Genomic DNA, 18,145 nt, shown 5'->3' on the forward strand with positions numbered 1-18,145 from the left:
AAGTAGGGATTACATGTGTGCAGGCTTTAATTCTGGTCCTGGGGGACCCAGGCTCTTGTTCCAGCCCAGCACACCGAATTCACCAAATCACCTGACATTGGAATAAAAGTTGGCAAACCCTGTAGATCCCCCAGGACCATATCACTCACGTGCTCAAACTAACCCAATGTTAAATGAGAGTCTACACATATGTGGACCTGTTCTGTAATATCAGCCCCTCAAAATAATCACTTACATCTGGCACAGTTGATCTTTCATTTTTAATTTTCTAAAAAATAATAATAATAATAATAACATAAGTGAAAAAGATTTCTGAAAATAATTACAGTGCTACTGGATTTTCTCTTCATCTTCTAAAATAGGGAAACATTTAGACAAAAGTATATATTTATATTCTTTTTAGATTTGGCAGTGAGGTGGGTAAGAAATAAGTATCCATTAGAAGCACTAGGCTGAATGGTAACAGGGCAGAATAATGACCGCAAATCATACATTTATACACTGAATCTTATCAGGTGAAACGGAAAGGAACTCACATTTTATCCATGGGAAACAGAAAATGCATCAAAGTGGGGTGAGGGGCATTTCCTAAAATAGAGACAGTTGTCCTAGATTCATATTTGTACAAAACAGGGAGAGTTTTGGGAGTGATAGCACCTGAATTCTAACTGTTTGAGAGCACACCATTTACCCCCCTTCTCCCTTTCATTCATACCCCACCCTGGTTTTGGTCTCGTCATCACGTCGATTGCCCTCTCGCGCCATCCCTGAATCCCTCATAGGCGCACCCCTGTCTCAGGATGGGGCGACCTGACCAAAGTACTCCTGGAAGAGTTAGCCCACAACCAACACCTTTTGGGTTAGAGACGGCCTGTCATAAAGCACTTAGAACCACTAGGGTAAGGAGGGAACCCTGTCGGGCATGACACCTAGCACCCCCAGCCACCTTCACGGGAACCCCCGACCTCCCCACTTTAATCACGTAGCGTCGGCGCCTGAACGCAAACACCTGAGTCTCGTGTCTGGTTTAGTCAAAAAAATGTATACAACATGGAAAGAAACCCTTCTCCCACTAAGTGTGTAGTAACTAATCACTCTCCTACTCCCTTCTGAGAGTTTGGGGGATTTTTAGGCCTCCCTTGTCCTTCTTCTACAGTCTTTTCTCTGTACCCGACCTCTCCCTGTAACCCCCCTGTCCCAGACAGAGGCGGTGGGCCTCTAGGATATCCTCTGGATCAGCTTGTCCTCTGATAGGCAGTAGAGTGTGTTGACGGACAGCTCCGAGATGAAGGCCTCGCAGGCTTTGCGGGAGACACCCTTGCATTCCCGCAGGTCCAGCAGGGAGAGGCAGGAGAGCCGGCGGAGGTACCGCAGACACGCATCTGTCAGCTTACTGCAGCCTGGAAGATAGAGACACAGCGGTGCTCAATATGAAAGACGACTCAATAGCAATCCTGTGTGTGTGCTGTGCGAGTCCAAGGCTTACCCCCCAGGTTGAGCTCAGTGAGTGTGTTGCGTGTGGAGGAGCCCACGGCAGTGAGCAGGTTGATGGACTGGTCCGTGAGGCCTCCGCAGTGGGACAGGTCCAGACGGGTCAACAGGGGCATGTGTCTGATCACCAGCCTCAGAGTGGAGTCACTGATCTCCAGCCCTGCCAGACGGAAAGACTGCATGTTCCTCAGCTGACTGCGGTTATCACACCCTAGAGAGAGACCGAGAGGGGGACGGGATTAGGGCAGAAAGAGGTGACAGGAGGGCGACAGCGGGAGAGAAGAAAGAAGAAGGAACGGAGGACTGAGAATATGTGTCCGCTGCTGACTCCAGAGGGACATAGCTAATTAACGTGGTATGACAAGGGATTTATCCAAACAGTACTTAATTCAAAACAGAAAACTGTGTTGGGGGGGTGGCTCTCACCTGGGGGGTTGAGCAGGTCTCGGATCTGTCCATCTTTCACCCCGTCGGCCCAGCGCAGGTCCAGCGTGCGCAGGAGGGGGCAACTGGTCGAGCTCAGAGCCGAAATAGAAGACCAGGAGCACCCAGACAACATGAGATCCTTCAGCCCTGAGCCAGAGAGAGAGAGAGGGAGAGAGAATAACCTCTCCAATATGAGTAATAGTTCAGGTGGGTCTGTGTCTGTCTGTCTGTCTGTCTGTCTGTCTGTCTGTCTGTCTGTCTGTCTGTCTGTCTGTCTGTCTGTCTGTCTGTCTGTCTGTCTGTCTGTCTGTCTGTCTGTCTGTCTGTCTGTCTGTCTGTCTGTCTGTCTGTCTGTCTGTCTGTCTGTCTGTCTGTCTGTCTGTCTGTCTGTCTGTCTGTCTGTCTGTCTGTCTGTCTGTCTGTCTGTCTGTCTGTCTGTCTGTCTGTCTGTCTGTCTGTGTCTGTACCTGGCAGGCGGTTGACGAGTGAGTTGTTTCTTGGAGATGGAGGTCCAGGAGAGGTCCAGAGCGACTGGCTGGCGTTTGATGATGCCCGACAGGGCCTGAGGACTGATTGCTTTAGACACGGTCAGATTGATCCTCATCCACAGCCTCTTATCCAGGCTCCTGCACAAGAACACATTTCAAAAGTTTTTTTATCAAGCACCCATACACTCTTGCACATGCAGACACGAATAGTTACCACAGCGCTTACGGAAACAAAGGCAGTTATCACTGCGTGTGTGTGTGTATGTGTGTGTATAAAATGCATTCTAAAATGTTTCTCTTACCATTTGTACCAGTTCTTGCAGACGGCCATGCAGACACAGAGCTCAGCACGAGTCAGGTAACGGAAGACTGATACCCACACCTCCCTCTCACAGCCCGGTTCGCTCCCTCCATTCGCCACCTCCCTCTCCCCATCGTGTAAAGCCGACAGAGGGAGGTGTAGAGGAGGAACCCGGGAGGAGGAAGCACCGTTGTTTGTCCTATCTGGTCTGCCCGGCCTCGTTCTCCTCTCGTCTTCATGGGAGCCGCCAGTGTGTATGTTGCTTCCCCGGATGTGTGTGTGTCTATCTGAGCGTGCAAGGTCTGGGGCGTGGTTCCTGAGTGGTGGTCGGGCAAGATTCTTGCGTGGTGTGTAAATCTGTCCGGGAGGGGCAGGGCGGGGGGTGACTGCAGCCTCCAGTTTGGGGACGATGGCCCCTGGATCATGTTTGGCCCTCGACGGCTGAAGGGTCACAGTGAGATACGAGCCCTTCATGAGGTCGTCGCTAATGTCAGAAACTACGAGGACCGGTGGCTCCGCCTGTGCCTGTCCTCCTTCCCTCCAGTCTTCATCCATCGCCGCCTCTTCTTCTTCGTTTTGGTTGGACTCCCCACTCCCCTCATCTTCTTTGGCTGTTACTCGTCTCTGCGGCCGGTTTTCTTTGTCCCCTCTGCCACTCCGCACGCCGTTATCCCTGTCCTCCTCCTCATCACTACTACTGCTGCTGCTGCTGCTGGTACTGCTATCACTCTCTTCCTCTGCTCCACCATGTCTCTGTCCTCTTCCTGCTGCTCCTCCTCTGAGCCTTACTCCTCGCCCTTGCCCCCTGCGCCCATCTCCCCTGCCTGCGGGGTCCAGGCTGTGGGAGGGTTGGGGGGGCTGGAGTCGTGCGCCTGTAGGGGAGCCTCTGAAGGACCCACGGCCCCGGGACAGTCTGCCGACGGGGGAGTGAAGGCGAGAGGACACCCCTCTCTGGAGGTGGGCCAGACGCTGGCAGCCCAGGAGCTTGTGAGAACGCTCCAGAGATGACGTCTGCTTCTGTAGAGAGGTGGTGAGGAGTAGAATAGGTAAAACGATGCTTTAAAAAAAATAATCACACACTGTTTTAGAGAGATACGGCGCTTTAAAATAGGCTGCATGTGCATACCGACTGTAAGATTTTGCTGCGCTCCAGTTTGATCTGCAACACAAAGACAGAGATTTAAAATTAGATGACTTGGTGTAAAAGTATTGTACGAATCAAAAAAACCTTACGCCGCCCCCCTTCTCATTCTCCCTCTCTCACACTCTTCCGGAGTCGTAGCTCCAGTGCGCCGGCTCTCTTCCTGTTCTGTTGTTGCTGCAGTAGCAGCCGCTGGGAGGGAGGGGGCGCCCTCCGTTGGGACAGAGAGGACGTCAGGGGGGGTCTGCCACGTCGCCCCTTCCTCACCCCACCTCCTGCCTCCTCTACTCCTATCCCTTCCCGGTGGGCATGCTTTGACGTAGTGAGAGAACCTGTAGACGCCATGCTGTCCTCATCACTGCTGGACGACTGAGACCGAGAGTAAAAGAGAGAGGCAACATCACAAAACAGGTATTAATAGAGTTGGTGGGTATCATCTTACAGGGACAGAAGAACAGACGCGCACAGAGCGAGAGAGACACGCGCACAGAGCGAGAGAGACACGCGCACAGAGCGAGAGAGACACGCGCACAGAGCGAGAGAGACACGCGCACAGAGCGAGAGAGACACGCGCACAGAGCGAGAGAGACACGCGCACAGAGCGAGAGAGACACGCGCACAGAGCGAGAGAGACACGCGCACAGAGCGAGAGAGACACGCGCACAGAGCGAGAGAGACACGCGCACAGAGCGAGAGAGACACGCGCACAGAGCGAGAGAGACACGCGCACAGAGCGAGAGAGACACGCGAGAGAGACACGCGCACAGAGCAGAGAGACACGCGCACAGAGCGAGAGAGACACGCGCACAGAGCGAGAGACACGCGCACAGAGCGAGAGAGACACGCGCACAGAGCGAGAGAGACACGCGCACAGAGCGAGAGAGACACGCGCACAGAGCGAGAGAGACACGCGCACAGAGCGAGAGAGACACACGCACAGAGCGAGAGAGACACACGCACAGAGCGAGAGAGACACGCGCACAGAGCGAGAGAGACACGCGCGCCTCACACTCTGTAATATGACATTTGAAACGTCTCTATTCCTTTGAAACTTTTATGAGTTGAAAGTTGACAGTTCGTTTCACTTTGGTTAATGAACATATGTTTCCCATGCCAATAAAGAAATTATGGGATACCTCTGATGAGGAGCCATCTTTGTCCTGGTAACATTTGGGACACTCCCAGCAGCTGGGCAGGTCCTTGTTGATCCTGCCCTCCCCTGGCACCTGAGAGAGGACAATGAACAGCTATAAACACCTGACATACACACAGAGGATTGTTATAAGCACCTATAACACCGCCATCATCCTCAAGGGCCATTTGAGTTCGGGACCCCCTCGTGTGGGATACGAAAGAAAATATGTATTAGAAGTACATGCTGCACAAGAGGGATTTTACAGTGTACATTGTAGTACAGGTATATCCACGTATCTGCTGGTCCCTGGTCACCTTGATGCAGTCGGGATGGGCGATCTGAGCACAGTTGGAGCATTCCATCAGGGTTGTGGAGGATGGGCTAGCGTCCGCCAGCTCCTGCTTCCCCTGGCCCTCTCCACAGAGAACACACACCGCCGAGTTGGGCAGGCCCGGCTGGAGACGGGGAGAGACAACGGTCAACATGCTATACACACACAGGGCGTGAAGGTGGTGCACTGGATACTCACAGCCAGACACTGCCGCATCATGCAGCCCTTCTTCATGCGCCCGGGTCCTCCGAACCTTCTCATGTCTCTGCAGAAGTTGCATTCGCCGCACTCCTCCCTCTGGCAGGCCGCACAGCGTTTGCAGCGCACGCGCCGCCGCCTCAGGGCCGAGAGTGAGGTGGCGGCCCGAGCCGGGCGCGGGATGGCGGGCTTGTGGGGATGGCCGGGCGCGGGCGGTCCACCGGCGAGGGGGAAGGGGGCCGGTACCACGATGGCTGGCCGGGGAAGGTGGGAGCAGAAGGGAGGAAAGTTGAGACATCTGCCCTGTGTTGAGGGCTTGACTGTGGTGACTAAACGCATGTACGGCCGCGTGCATGTCGGGTGAGTGTTTGAACGCGTGTGTACGAGAGGCACGTGCCCTCTTGGCTCACCCTTTTGGGCCACTTGACGATGGGCTTCCCAGTGTAAGACAGCTTGGGGTCGTCGTTGCGGTGGTCTTCCAGAAGAGCCTAAACAGGACACAAGACACGTAAAAAGGTCAAGTCAAGACTATTGATTGAAAGACAGACAGACACTGAGACACTGTTCCAACATCCACTGAGAATGAAGCAAATGTACTGGTCAGGCACTGAAAGTTGCACGCTGCGTGGATATTAAAACGTAACCCGTAGAATCCCGCTGTCCTCAGACGCCTGCAGATAGAAACGGGTCCTGTGTAGATCAGTTAGCAGAGCATGGTGCCCTTTGCAGCATCAGGATCTTCGGTTTGATTCCTGCTGGGACCACCCATACCAAGTCCAGTGCTTGAAATTTTGTGCATTTCGTTGCGTTACAAAGTGGGATTAAAATTGATAAAATTGTCAACGATCTATAGAAAATACCAATGTCGAAGTGGAAGAAAAATTTGAACATAAAAATAAAAAAAGGTACATTTATTTTGGATTAGATTAAACCCAGTCAATACTTTGTAGAAGCACCTTTGGCAGCGATTACAGCTGTGAGTCTTTCTGGGTCAGTCTCTAAAGTGTTCACACTCTGGCAGTGTGAAGTGACTCAAATCCTTTTTATCTGCAGATCAGATTCCAATCTCTACTTTTACCTGCTGTCTGAACAGCCAAAAAGCACATGTAATCAGATATTTCAAGCCACCTTTGTAGGATCGTGGTGGCCCAACACCCTATTAAAACCCTTTACACTCGTACCCGTATAAGGGTTGAAAACGGCAGATTTTGGCACTGATAAACGCCTAAATTGGCACGCAGAGGCTGTGCAGTGCAGAGGCTCTACAGTAACGTGCTCTAAACGACATCAGAGCTCAGGCTCTGTGCTTCACAGCGCTATATGGGTTGTCACTGACAGCCGTTCTGAACTTGGGTATCGCAAATTGTCAGAGTGAGGGAAATGCTGTAAATTAAAAGGGCTCTATGTAATTTGAAAGATAAGACGTTGAGGATTTTATTAATAATAGTAGCAAGCCAAACACCTGCGAGTCCAAACATGCACTTCACATTTCCATATCAGAAAGCTTGTGTAAACGTTTATGATCAGTGTGTTTGATGGACAATTAAATGGTGTCATATCCAGGGTTACTCTGAACAGAATAAGACTGTCTATTGTGAAGAAAATTTGCAGCGGTACACGCACCAGAACGCACCCATACCTCCTTTCTATGCGCACCAACACTATGACCATGTTGACGTTATGTCTTATGTTTGCACCTACCCCACATTTTCTAGGAATATTCTTATGTTACTGAATGTATCCAGAATATTTTCAGATTTTGTTATCAACCAAATGCTTCGAAAAGTACAGTAAATGTAAAATGCACAAAATTTTGGGATTCAGTCTTCTGTCTGATAAGTTGAGGACACAACAGTTTTGGTCAAATAAATGGTTATGGTTACCATGGTTATGCATTTAATATTTCTTCTCTAAGAAACATTTCAAATTTAGCCCCTTCCACATAACCCTTTACGCTTGTGGGAATTGGCCTAAGACCATGTTGACATTTCCTTTATTTTGGCAGTTTCCTGTGTGTGCACACTACTGTAAATGACTTGAGGTGAAAGCATCTGCTAAAAGGGATACATGACATTATTATATTCCAGACTGGTGCCCTGTACCCACCCGTATGTCGTGGAGCAGGGCGGGGGCGTTGCGGATGCCTGCAGGGACACACTTCTTGTGGGCTGGCAGCTCCTCCAGCTTCCCCAGCAGGTTCCACAGCCCCTCCAGCTCCAGGGGGGTCAGGTTTACCCTCACCCCCAGCTTAGTGGCAACCAGAGCGGGGGAGACATCCTCGTCGCTCTCTTCCATTTTGACCTTGCTCTCCCTTTCCTCCTCCTTTCCTTCCTCATCATCGTCTCTGTCTTTATTCTCCTCCGACGTGCCGTTTTTCACGTGGCCGTTGAGTTTGTTCTCCGAGGAGTCTCGAGTCAGACCTGAGAGGGAGGGACAAAAACAGAGATTAAAACGAGAAGACAAATGAGAGACAGAAAAATATAAATCGTTGTGTGTGTGTGTGTACACTCACCAACACCAAGCGAGTGCTTCTGGAACTCAGGGGTGAGGTGAGAGGTGTTAGTCAGACAGTAGAGGTATCTCTCCAGCACGTACCAGCACATCTCATAGTAGAAGGGGTATCGGAACTTAGCCGGGACCTGGACAGCAGAACACATGAGATATTGAAGGGAAGGGACTACTCTCACCTGTAGTCAACATGTAATAGTCAGCCCCCCCCATTGAGTAGTACTAGTGCGGTGGAGTTCTGCGTGACACGTGTGCGTGTGGTAGTGTACTCACTCGTGTGCGGTCCTCAATGTTGTAGATGTTGAGCTGCATGGGGATGTTGAAGCTGTGGAGGAAGTTTCCCCCAAACACCAGCGTGTCCTCAGGGGTGTACACAGCATGGATCCAACCTAGACATCAACAGTAGAGGAGGTTAGATGGGGGAACAAAAAGGTACTGTGTGTATCAGTGTGTGTACGTACCAGAGGGGATCATGAAGGTATAGCCCTGCTTCAGCTCAATCCTCTGACAGTCCCGAGCCTTGTCTCCCAGGAAGATGTCCCCTTGTTTCCCTGACAACACCCAGTCCTCATACAGCTCCAGGTTCTGGGGTGTGGGTGGGATCAGCCAGAACACCTACAGGAGGAGGTCAAAGGTCGAGATAGCCATAGAGATGCAATAAAATACTAGTAAGTCCTAAACGTTCGTAACTCTAGAATCAAATGGAAGCCATCTTGGCCAAGGATAAATTATGTTCTATTGAAGTCTGTGGCGATTCAAAACGTGACACGTCCAAGGCTCAAGTTCTCACCTTGCCCCCCCGCAGGATGTGGTACCAGACCGATGTACCACCAAAGTCAACGTGGAAGTCTGTGAAGCAGCCCTGGACACTCATCAGACAGTACCTGAAGGAATATACATCTTTACACCATACATCAACCATCATTAAAAACAAAGACATGTGTTAAATGAACTCCAAGCACAAACACTGCATTGTTATTTTTTATTTTATTTTTTTGGAATTGTACCCCTTTTTTCCCCAATTTCGTGGTATCCAATTGTTACTAGCTACCATCTTGTCTCATCGCTACAACTCCCGTACGGGCTCGGGAGAGACGAAGGTTGAAAGTCATGCGTCCTCCGATACACAACCCAACCAAGACGCACTGCTTCTTAACACAGCGCGCATCCAAACCAGAAGCCAGCCGCACCAATGTGTCGGAGGAAACACCGTGCACCTGGCAACCTTGGTTAGCGTGCACTGCGCCCGGCCCGCCACAGGAGTCGCTGGTGCTCGATGAGACAAGGATATCCCTACCAGCCAAACCCTCCCTAACCCGGACGACGGACGACGCTAAGCGAGTTGTGCGTCACCCCACGGACCCCCCGGTCGCGGCCGGTTACGACAGAGCCTGGGCGCGAACCAAGAGTCTCTGGTGGCACAGAGACTCTTGGCTGCAGTACAGAGCCCTTAACCACTGTGCCACCCGGGAGGCCAACACCGCATTGTTACGGAAGGGTAAACATTTAAAAATGAAGTGGTTGAGTACATGTGGAATGAAAGCCATAAAACGGTGCAGGTTCGGGACTCACTTCTGCACTTTGGGATACTGCATGTCTATGATGGAGTTGGTTGAGTCTCTCTGTCGCTCCTTCAGGTGCCTTGGCCACATGTTGTCCACCCAGTCGATCAAATCCACCTGGTGAGAGGGAGGGAAGGTCAGCAGGGACATGCACCACTGACTGTCCAGGGCTCTGTGGAAGTGATAGCCCAGTGTTTACAATGGTCAGACACCTGAACTTGCTATGTGATTGTTTGGTGTTTGACAAGGTTTTCTGGTTTGTAGTACTGAGTGATTATTGCTTCGAGGCCGGTTCGGTTTTGGTTCGACTATTTAAAGATTATCACAATTTTTCGACTTTGATTATTTTTTTAAACATTAAATGCATTATGAAATAATGACACTACCGTGATTTGAGCTTTTTAAATGGAAATTCCAAAGCCAAAAATAGTGAACATTCAATTGCCAAAACTAAAATTTCACCTTGCCTCTGATCAGATCCACATTGCATAAACATCAATAGAAAAATAGGAAATTACTATGAAATACAATAGTTCAGTTGTGTTTATTACTTCGTTTTTATTTGATGACTTTATTATTTCTCATTCTTTGAAATCCTCCTCTCTTCTCTGCTCAGCCAGGAGCAGTCAGTCAGCCAGGCCATCTAACATTGTTCTCCCCCATACTGTACCTTCTTTAGTCATCCTACTAGTTTGTCAAAGTAGATAAGATATAACTTCCTCAACCGTCTCTGTCTCTCTTCATTGTGTTGTGTACATTCCTCTCTCATATGGCCTGTGTATATCGAACATAACGTAGCAGGCGTAAACGTGTATCTGTCCAGAGATCTGAATATAATGAAGAAATGCTCATGTCTCCGGCCTAACAATGGGAGTCGTTGTCCCAAAGGCGACAAGGCAGGCGACAAGCTTAAGTCCAAAACACATTGGGATTATTTTGGACAGGTTTTACATTACATTTACATTTAAGTCATTTAGCAGACGCTCTTATCCAGAGCAACTTACAAATTGGTTTTGGCGAGAGTGAAACAGTTCGCCTCTTCCTCTCTGTTTGACCCAGGAAAAAACAAGTGAAATGGATTATGGACACTAGTCATTTTCTAGGGTTCTGTGCTGAATTAAATTGAATATTAGCTTAATGAAAACCCCAACTCCCTTCAGTCCAGCGTCCCACATAGTTCTGGACTTGATTTCTTTCGTTAATTAAACAGCGAGTTGGGCTTACAAAAAAAAAATGGAATTAAAGTAATTGAACAGTAATTTAGATATTTAATAACTGAAAAATATACACTACCGTTCAAACATTTCTGGTCACTTAGAAATGTCCTTGTTTTTGAAAGAAAAGCTCATTTTCTGTCCATTAAAATTACATCAAATTGATCAGAAACACAGTGTAGACATTGTTAATGTTGTAAATGACTATTGTAGCTGGAAACAGCAGATCTTTTATGGAATTTACACATACGGAGCATCAGCATTTATGGATTTGATCCCATAAATACTGATGCTCCAAGATACTCAACTCGTCTAAAGGCCAGTTTTATTGCTCATTTAAATCAGCACAACAGTTTTCAGCTGTTTTCAGCTAACATAATTGCAAAAGGGTTTTCTAATGATCAATTAGCCTTTTAAAATGATAAACTTGGATTAGCCAACACAACGTGACATTGGAACACAGGGGTGATGGTTGCTGATAATGGTCTCTGCACTCCTATGAAGATATTTCATTAAAAAATTGCCATTTCCAGCTACAATAGTCATTTACAACATTTTATGTTATTTTAATGGACAAAAAAAAGTGATTTTCTTTCGAAAACAATGACATTTCTAAGTGAGCCAAAACTTTTGAACGGTAGTGTATATAATGATGGTTCCTCACTCAGCACTACTGGTATGTGTGTGAGTGCGCGCGCCTGCATGTGTCTTACCGAGGTGGGTCGTTTCACCAGGTTCTCCAGCTTGGTGTGACTGAACTCCAGGCTGATGACGTTATAGAGCTTATCTCGCTCCGAAGGCGGGGTCTCGTAGTACCGCCGCCATTGGGCCATGGACATCTCGATGCCCTTCTGAGTGGTCACATCCATAACGTCGACCATCCTCCGACTGCCTATGACAGAAGGGGTCAGGCAAAGGGCAGGGAGAATTACTTACAGGCCCTGCAGCACTGTTTCAAAATGCAGATGAAATGAGCAGCCATGAGTTCATAAGAGTGTTCATAGTTTGGGCCTTACCTACAAACAGCTTGACGTCACTCACACTGAAATCAGAGTCTGGCATCCTGACAGAATAAGACAGAGGAAGGGAGAGAGAGCGAGAGGGGTGTTAAATAAATCTGGAGAATCAGAGTGAGCCAGCAGTTATATTTCCATCTCCCACAGATCTGCAGAGAAGGAGGTGGGCTAGATAATTAGAAGACTAAGAGTGACCTACTCTAAGCCGAGGCCGTCTTTTTTCTCAAAGATCAGAGGGTCTCTCAGCCCCTCCCTCTGGATGTACTCGAACGTGAAGTCTGCAGAGAAACACACGTTACCCTCAACAATGCAGGGCAGGCACACCAAAAGTAATCAAAGAAGTAGAACCATAATTAGGGCCAAGTTCTTTTTCCAGATTACAAAACCAACAAGCTTTTCCAGGTCAAGATCATAACATAGGAGAAACTGGGATAGCGCCTTTAAGGGATATCATAGCTTGGTTTGACCTCTGACCTTTTCCCTCCATGTGTTTAACCAGGTTGGAGTTGAACCGGTCACTCTGCAGCTTCTCATCCAGGTCAAAGGTCCTCTTCCCCTCAATCTCATCGTCCGAGATCCCGTCATCGAGGTAGCGCCGCCGCGTCCCCGTACGCTAGTGACATAAAGCAAAAACTCAACTCGTATCCAGGGCTGTGATGGTAATTGAATAACCGTGTAACTGATGGTTATGGACAAAGACAGCCATGAAAATAAAATAACTGTCAAACCTGTTTAAATAGTCCTACATTTATTTTAGGATAAAAAAAAATATATATATATATTTATATATAGTTTACTAAGTGAGTGTTTACTAACGATTATAAGCAATTGTTTTGCTAGCCTAGTCTGTCTATTAAACGGTCTCCATCTCGTCCTCTTTCCAACTCGCCTTTGATGCTCAGGCAGCAAATTCACGAGATGCGTGGGGGTACCTGGCAAATGTCAAATGTAGAAAAGTGCCCAGCTTTTCTTCACCTCACACATTAAGTCATTCAAATCAAAACAGTACCTCACAGTATTTGAAAAATATTTCCAATGTGTTCTGCCTTGATAATCATCGTTGTGATAAATAGGCTATGGACATTTTGCGTGTATTTGTTTCTATTTTAATGGTCAATTTCATCTTCACAATATAGCTCTGCTGTCCACTTCATACCTTCCTTGTCAATACATTATCTTATAGCGTACTTCCCGAAAGCCTAAGGCAGGCCTAGGTTTTTTAATACGTTTTAAGGAAAGGAGAATTATTTGCTTGTGTTGACATATGCTGGTGGCATTGATTGACAGGTGCTTTTATGGGGTTGTGCGTGAGTTTGCCGGTTCTCTCTATAGGCCGATGGGCTACTTTTAGGAAACTACCGTCTGGACTGCATCTCTTTCATAAGAATCAAATGCTCCTGTCATTATTGAATCTGGCAAAAGGCCTGTTTTCTGTAGCTCCGGCTACATTATTTCTGTCATTACGGAATCCTCTCTTTGAAGAACACATGCCACTGCCATCGAATGACCACAGCAACAAGGTTTGTAACGTTATGCGAATGTTTCGGGAAAAACCCATCGGACTCCGATTGAATTGTATTCTGCGTCGAGATATATATATACATATATATATATATTATATGCAGAAAAGCCAACAGACAAGGACAAGGAAAGTATGCATCTTTATTTTGACTCTTAATGTTGTCAATATAAAACTGCTACAGATTTGTTGATTAAAGATAATAAGTAATAACCTGAATAATGATAATGGAATGCCATGATAATAATGAAGTGTAATGGCTTGTTTCAAATAGGTTTTATTAGCATATCCATGTAAACAAGTGTGTACATTCGCCTGGCCAATTACCGTAACCTCAAATTCCAAGACCGTCACAGCCCTACTTTTATCACTTTGAATGAGATTTCTGCTAAGACCATGCACATGTAACAGTATTGCCTTTGTCCCTCTTTGCCACAACACTGGCTTGAACCAGGGACCCTCTGAATATATCAACTGCCGCCACACAAACAAAAGCAGTGGGCCTTGAAGAGCAAGAGCCTTTAAGGTCTTTGAGCGAGGGACGTCGCCGATTGACCGCTACTAGCATGCATTGCTAACAAGCTAGCCATTTAACATCGGGAAACACACCAATGTACACTGAGTATACCAAATATTAGGAGCACCTTCCTAATAGAGTTGAACGAACAGCCTCAATTCATCTGGGCATGGACTCTAAGGTGTCGAAAGCGCTCCACAGGGACGCTGGCCCATGTTGACTCCACAGTTGTGTCAAGTTGGCTAGATGTCCTTTGGGTGGTGGACCATTCTAGATACACATAGGTAACTATTGAGTGTGGAAAAACCCAGCAGCTCTGCAAAAACCGGTGCACCTGGCACCTACTACCAAACCCTGTTCAAAGGCACAAAGACTCATAACAAACAGGAAGATTTTGCAGATCAGTCATTCAGTCACGCAATGGTCTGCGTGGGCATCACAGAAGGAGGGCCTTATCCCCACCCCACTTACTTCCATTCACCCCCTGCTCTCATATCTTGGCTAGACAGATGGGTCCAGCACAACACCCCACCCCCATCCTGTTCCACCAAACCCGGGCTATGCCTGGTATTATCTTTACTCAAAACACCCCGCATGCCGTTTCCTATTGTTCTGCAACTATTCTTATATCTTGACCAACTATACATTCTAAGACCCACACAAACATTCCACTATTATCTATAATTCTGTGGATTATTTTTAATGGCCAATTTGATTTATTATTATTATTATTATTATTTTATACACCCTTTAGAAAAGCCTAAATGGGTCTAAGTCGCGGCATGGTAACAAAAAGCCCCACCTAATGTAAAGCGACATGAGCAAGCATTATCAGGTCAGACAACAGTGAACTTGAACCTGACCCTACATTGAACCCACTGACACGCATCCAGTCTATCGTCAGGCCAACAGATCCACAACACTCTCGTTGATTTAGCTTGTTACCGGTGCAACAGTCGTTTTCTTTAGGGAAACTAGCTAAATACAACTTGCAAAACAATTTTAGCTAACACACCAACACGTAGCTATTAATTAGACTGTACTTACCAAGCGTTTGCTGTAACGGGGGTTTTGGTCTTCCATGACCTAAGACAGGAATGAGACCGTTGAGAAACCACAATGCCATGAACAGCCTAAATTAATTGAGCAGTTAAATTAGTTAACAGCAGCTTTTGAGAGCCAAACTATAGGCCAATTGTTTACTTATGAGTATAAAACACTCAACTTCTGGCGCTTGGATTGACAGTTTGCCAGCTTCAGTATCAGGACAAGGATAAGGTTAGCTAAATTTTGGCTAACGTTATATATAAACTGACTTAATATTATGACATAGCAAGTTAATGCTAAGTACTAAATAACTGGCTACACGGTAACAAATGTATTTAGCTAAGTAACGTTACTGAAGCTAACAAATAACAATCAAATAACGTTAGTTGTCTAAACGTCAACTAGCCACCGTTAACTAATTATTATTGTTGACAAACGGGCACATGCAAATTATACTTTTTTTTGCAAGAAAATTTAACCATATCGTTATCCTTGGATAATGTTACAGAACTGACCAAGTTTCAGCAGAGGCTGTTAGCGAGTGCTATCTATGCTATTTACATATACTAACGCGTTAGCTACAAGAGACTGTTGTTAGCTAGCTAACTTCCCCGAATACATTTGAGTGTCTAGTGGTCCTGCTCTGTTCGGGCGCAATTTCAGTTAATAACCTACCGTTACCTAGTCAACATACCCAGCACAATATGATCGTATAATGTTAGTTACAGTTATGGGTTATCTTTATGTAGATGAAATGATCTAACTTACGTCTTAGCGTCTTCATTCACGGAACGTTAGCTAGTTAGCCATCATTGCGCTAACGTTAGCTTCCTAATCGGAAAATGGCTAACGTATTATTTTTGAGATAAGTTTCCCACTGAAATAACTCATTGGGTTGTTGTGGTCTGTATGTTATCCCGTAGCGCGGCGTCTAGAAGTTATCGCTGAACTTTGTATCCATCTTATATATTTTTAGCTTTGTAGTTTGTTATCCTGGTTATTTTGCGATAAAGTTAAAGCGATCTGCTTCGATCCGCCATTTTCAGCTGAGCATAAAACACACACACCACCCCCAAACAGAAAGACCAGCCCCAGGATTAACACTGCCATCCAATAGTACATGAATAAATCAACACAGGAAGGTTGTGATTGGGTAAAAGTTATGTCTTTCCGAGAGATGGTTTGTAGAGCTGTTTAAACTGCGCCCCACGTGGTGTGACAGCCTATGGCAGTAGAGACCACCGACGTGAGCGAAACATTATTCGCTGGGGTGTCAAAATAGGGTCAACAAGAGAGCCTATCATAAGACTACTATGGGGAACAACTTATGTACATAAACCAATCATATCGGAACATAGTGAGGCTGAAGATTCCCAGTAAAGACCATTGTCATAAGGACAAGGGAACATATAGTAAGAGGGACAATAGTTGTTCCATCCCATTCAAAAAGTATTTGAATGCCACCTGTCAACGAAATAAAACGTTTCTTAAACAGATGAGGAAAAAGAGAGAATTAAAGACAAGAGGAAAAAGAGAGAATTAAAGACAAGAGGTTCACTAATAGCACACATAGAACGTTCTATTACAGAACAACCACACTGGATGACTGACAACCACTCATCACTGAAAAGACCTTCACTAACATTTCAGCACATTACATACTGACACAGCATACCAAGAAACAACATTGTATGAACGACCACACGCACACACATCATGAAGAAAAAAATACATGACTTGGTAAATTAAGGATTTTGACCATGAGTCACATCTGTAACTATATTTGTTGAATGTTGTGCTCAAGTATATATAATTTCATACATATTTTTTCTGCACATAAGTCATTGAATCATTAACCCAAATATTCACCCAATGTTTTCGCCTACATTTTGGTACCACAATGTCCTACTGTCATTGGCAGGGGGCACCAATCTCATTGTGCATGGGATCTTAAAAACCTTAGTTCTAGGTTACCACACTGTCATCTGAATGAGAAATTAGAAGCAGTGAGGAAAATTAAGACTTTTTCCACATTTGTTACGTTACAGCCTTATTCTAAAATCGACAATCGACATACAATACCTTAGTTCTGGGACACAAAGAATCCTTCACTCATGCTGCCAAACATACCCTCGTAAAACGGACTCTCCTACCGATCCTCGACTTCGATGTCATCTACAGAATAGCTTCCATTACTCTACTCAGCAAATTGGATGCAGTCTATCACAGAGCCATCCGTTTTGTCACCAAAGCCCCATAAACTACCCACCACTGCAACCTGTATGCTCTCGTTGGCTGGCCCTCGCTTCATATTTGTCGCCAAACCCACTGGCTCCAGGCCATCTATGTCTTTGCTAGGTAAAACCCCGGCTTCTCAGCTCACTGGTCACCATAGCAGCACCCACACACTCCAGCAGGTATATTTCACTGGTCACCCCCAAAGCCAATTCCTCCTTTGGCCGCCTTTTCTTCCAGTTCTCTGCTGCCAATGACTGGAACTAACTGCAAAAATGACTGAAGCTGGATACTCATATCTCCCTCACTAACTTTAAGCATCAGCTGTCAGAGCAGCTCACAGATCACTGCACATAGCCCATCTGTAAATAGCCCATCCAACTACCTCATCCCCATGCTGTTATTAATTTTATTTACTCCTTTGCACTCCAGTATCTCTACTTGCAAATTCATCTTCTGCAAATCTCACTCGTGTTTATTTGCTCAATTGTAATTATTTCTCCACTGTGGCCTATTTTCTGCTTTACCTCCCTAATCTTACTACATTTGTAGTATATTGTATATAGACTTTTCTACTGTGTTATTGACTCTGTTCGGTTATTCCATGTGTAACTGTGTTTGTGTCGCACTGCTTTGCTTTTTCTTGGCCCGGTCACAGTTGTAAATGAGAACTTGTTCTCAACTAGCCTACCTGGTTAAATAAAGGCGATATAAAATACAAATAAAATACCCCATAATGACAGAGCAAAACCAGTTTAGACATAAATACCTTATTTACAAAAGTATTCAGACCCTTTGCTATGAGACTTGAAATTGAGCTCAGGTGCATCCTGTTTACATTGATCATCCTTGAGATGTCTCTACAACTTGTAGTCCACCTGTGGTAAATTCAATTGATTGGACATTATTTGGAAAGGCACACCCCCGTCTATATAAATAGGTCCCACAGTTGACAGTGCATGTCAGAGCAAAAACCAAGTCATGAGAATTAAGGGATTGTGTAGAGGCACAGATCT

At 46.2% G+C, this 18,145-nt stretch overlaps 1 protein-coding gene across 1 annotated transcript; it reads right to left on the reverse strand.

The window, feature by feature from the left end:
- Positions 1-241: 241 nt before the first annotated feature.
- Positions 242-15,968, reverse strand: LOC124010402 (lysine-specific demethylase 2A-like). The gene is given in 25 exon segments (XM_046322807.1): positions 242-1,400; positions 1,487-1,702; positions 1,918-2,064; positions 2,385-2,401; positions 2,403-2,543; positions 2,708-3,723; positions 3,833-3,865; positions 3,971-4,216; positions 4,984-5,073; positions 5,297-5,437; positions 5,512-5,696; positions 5,699-5,765; positions 5,922-5,999; positions 7,618-7,931; positions 8,024-8,150; positions 8,293-8,408; positions 8,481-8,634; positions 8,810-8,903; positions 9,592-9,698; positions 11,509-11,687; positions 11,812-11,858; positions 12,011-12,089; positions 12,286-12,424; positions 14,895-14,933; positions 15,663-15,968. Coding segments are annotated over 24 exon segments (3,951 nt in total). The 5' UTR covers positions 14,931-14,933; positions 15,663-15,968; the 3' UTR covers positions 242-1,218.
- Between the last annotated feature and the right edge of the window lie 2,177 nt (positions 15,969-18,145).

This window comes from Oncorhynchus gorbuscha, linkage group LG23 (genome assembly GCF_021184085.1).
Source record: "Oncorhynchus gorbuscha isolate QuinsamMale2020 ecotype Even-year linkage group LG23, OgorEven_v1.0, whole genome shotgun sequence".
In the NCBI taxonomy this organism is placed as follows: Eukaryota; Metazoa; Chordata; class Actinopteri; order Salmoniformes; family Salmonidae; genus Oncorhynchus; species Oncorhynchus gorbuscha.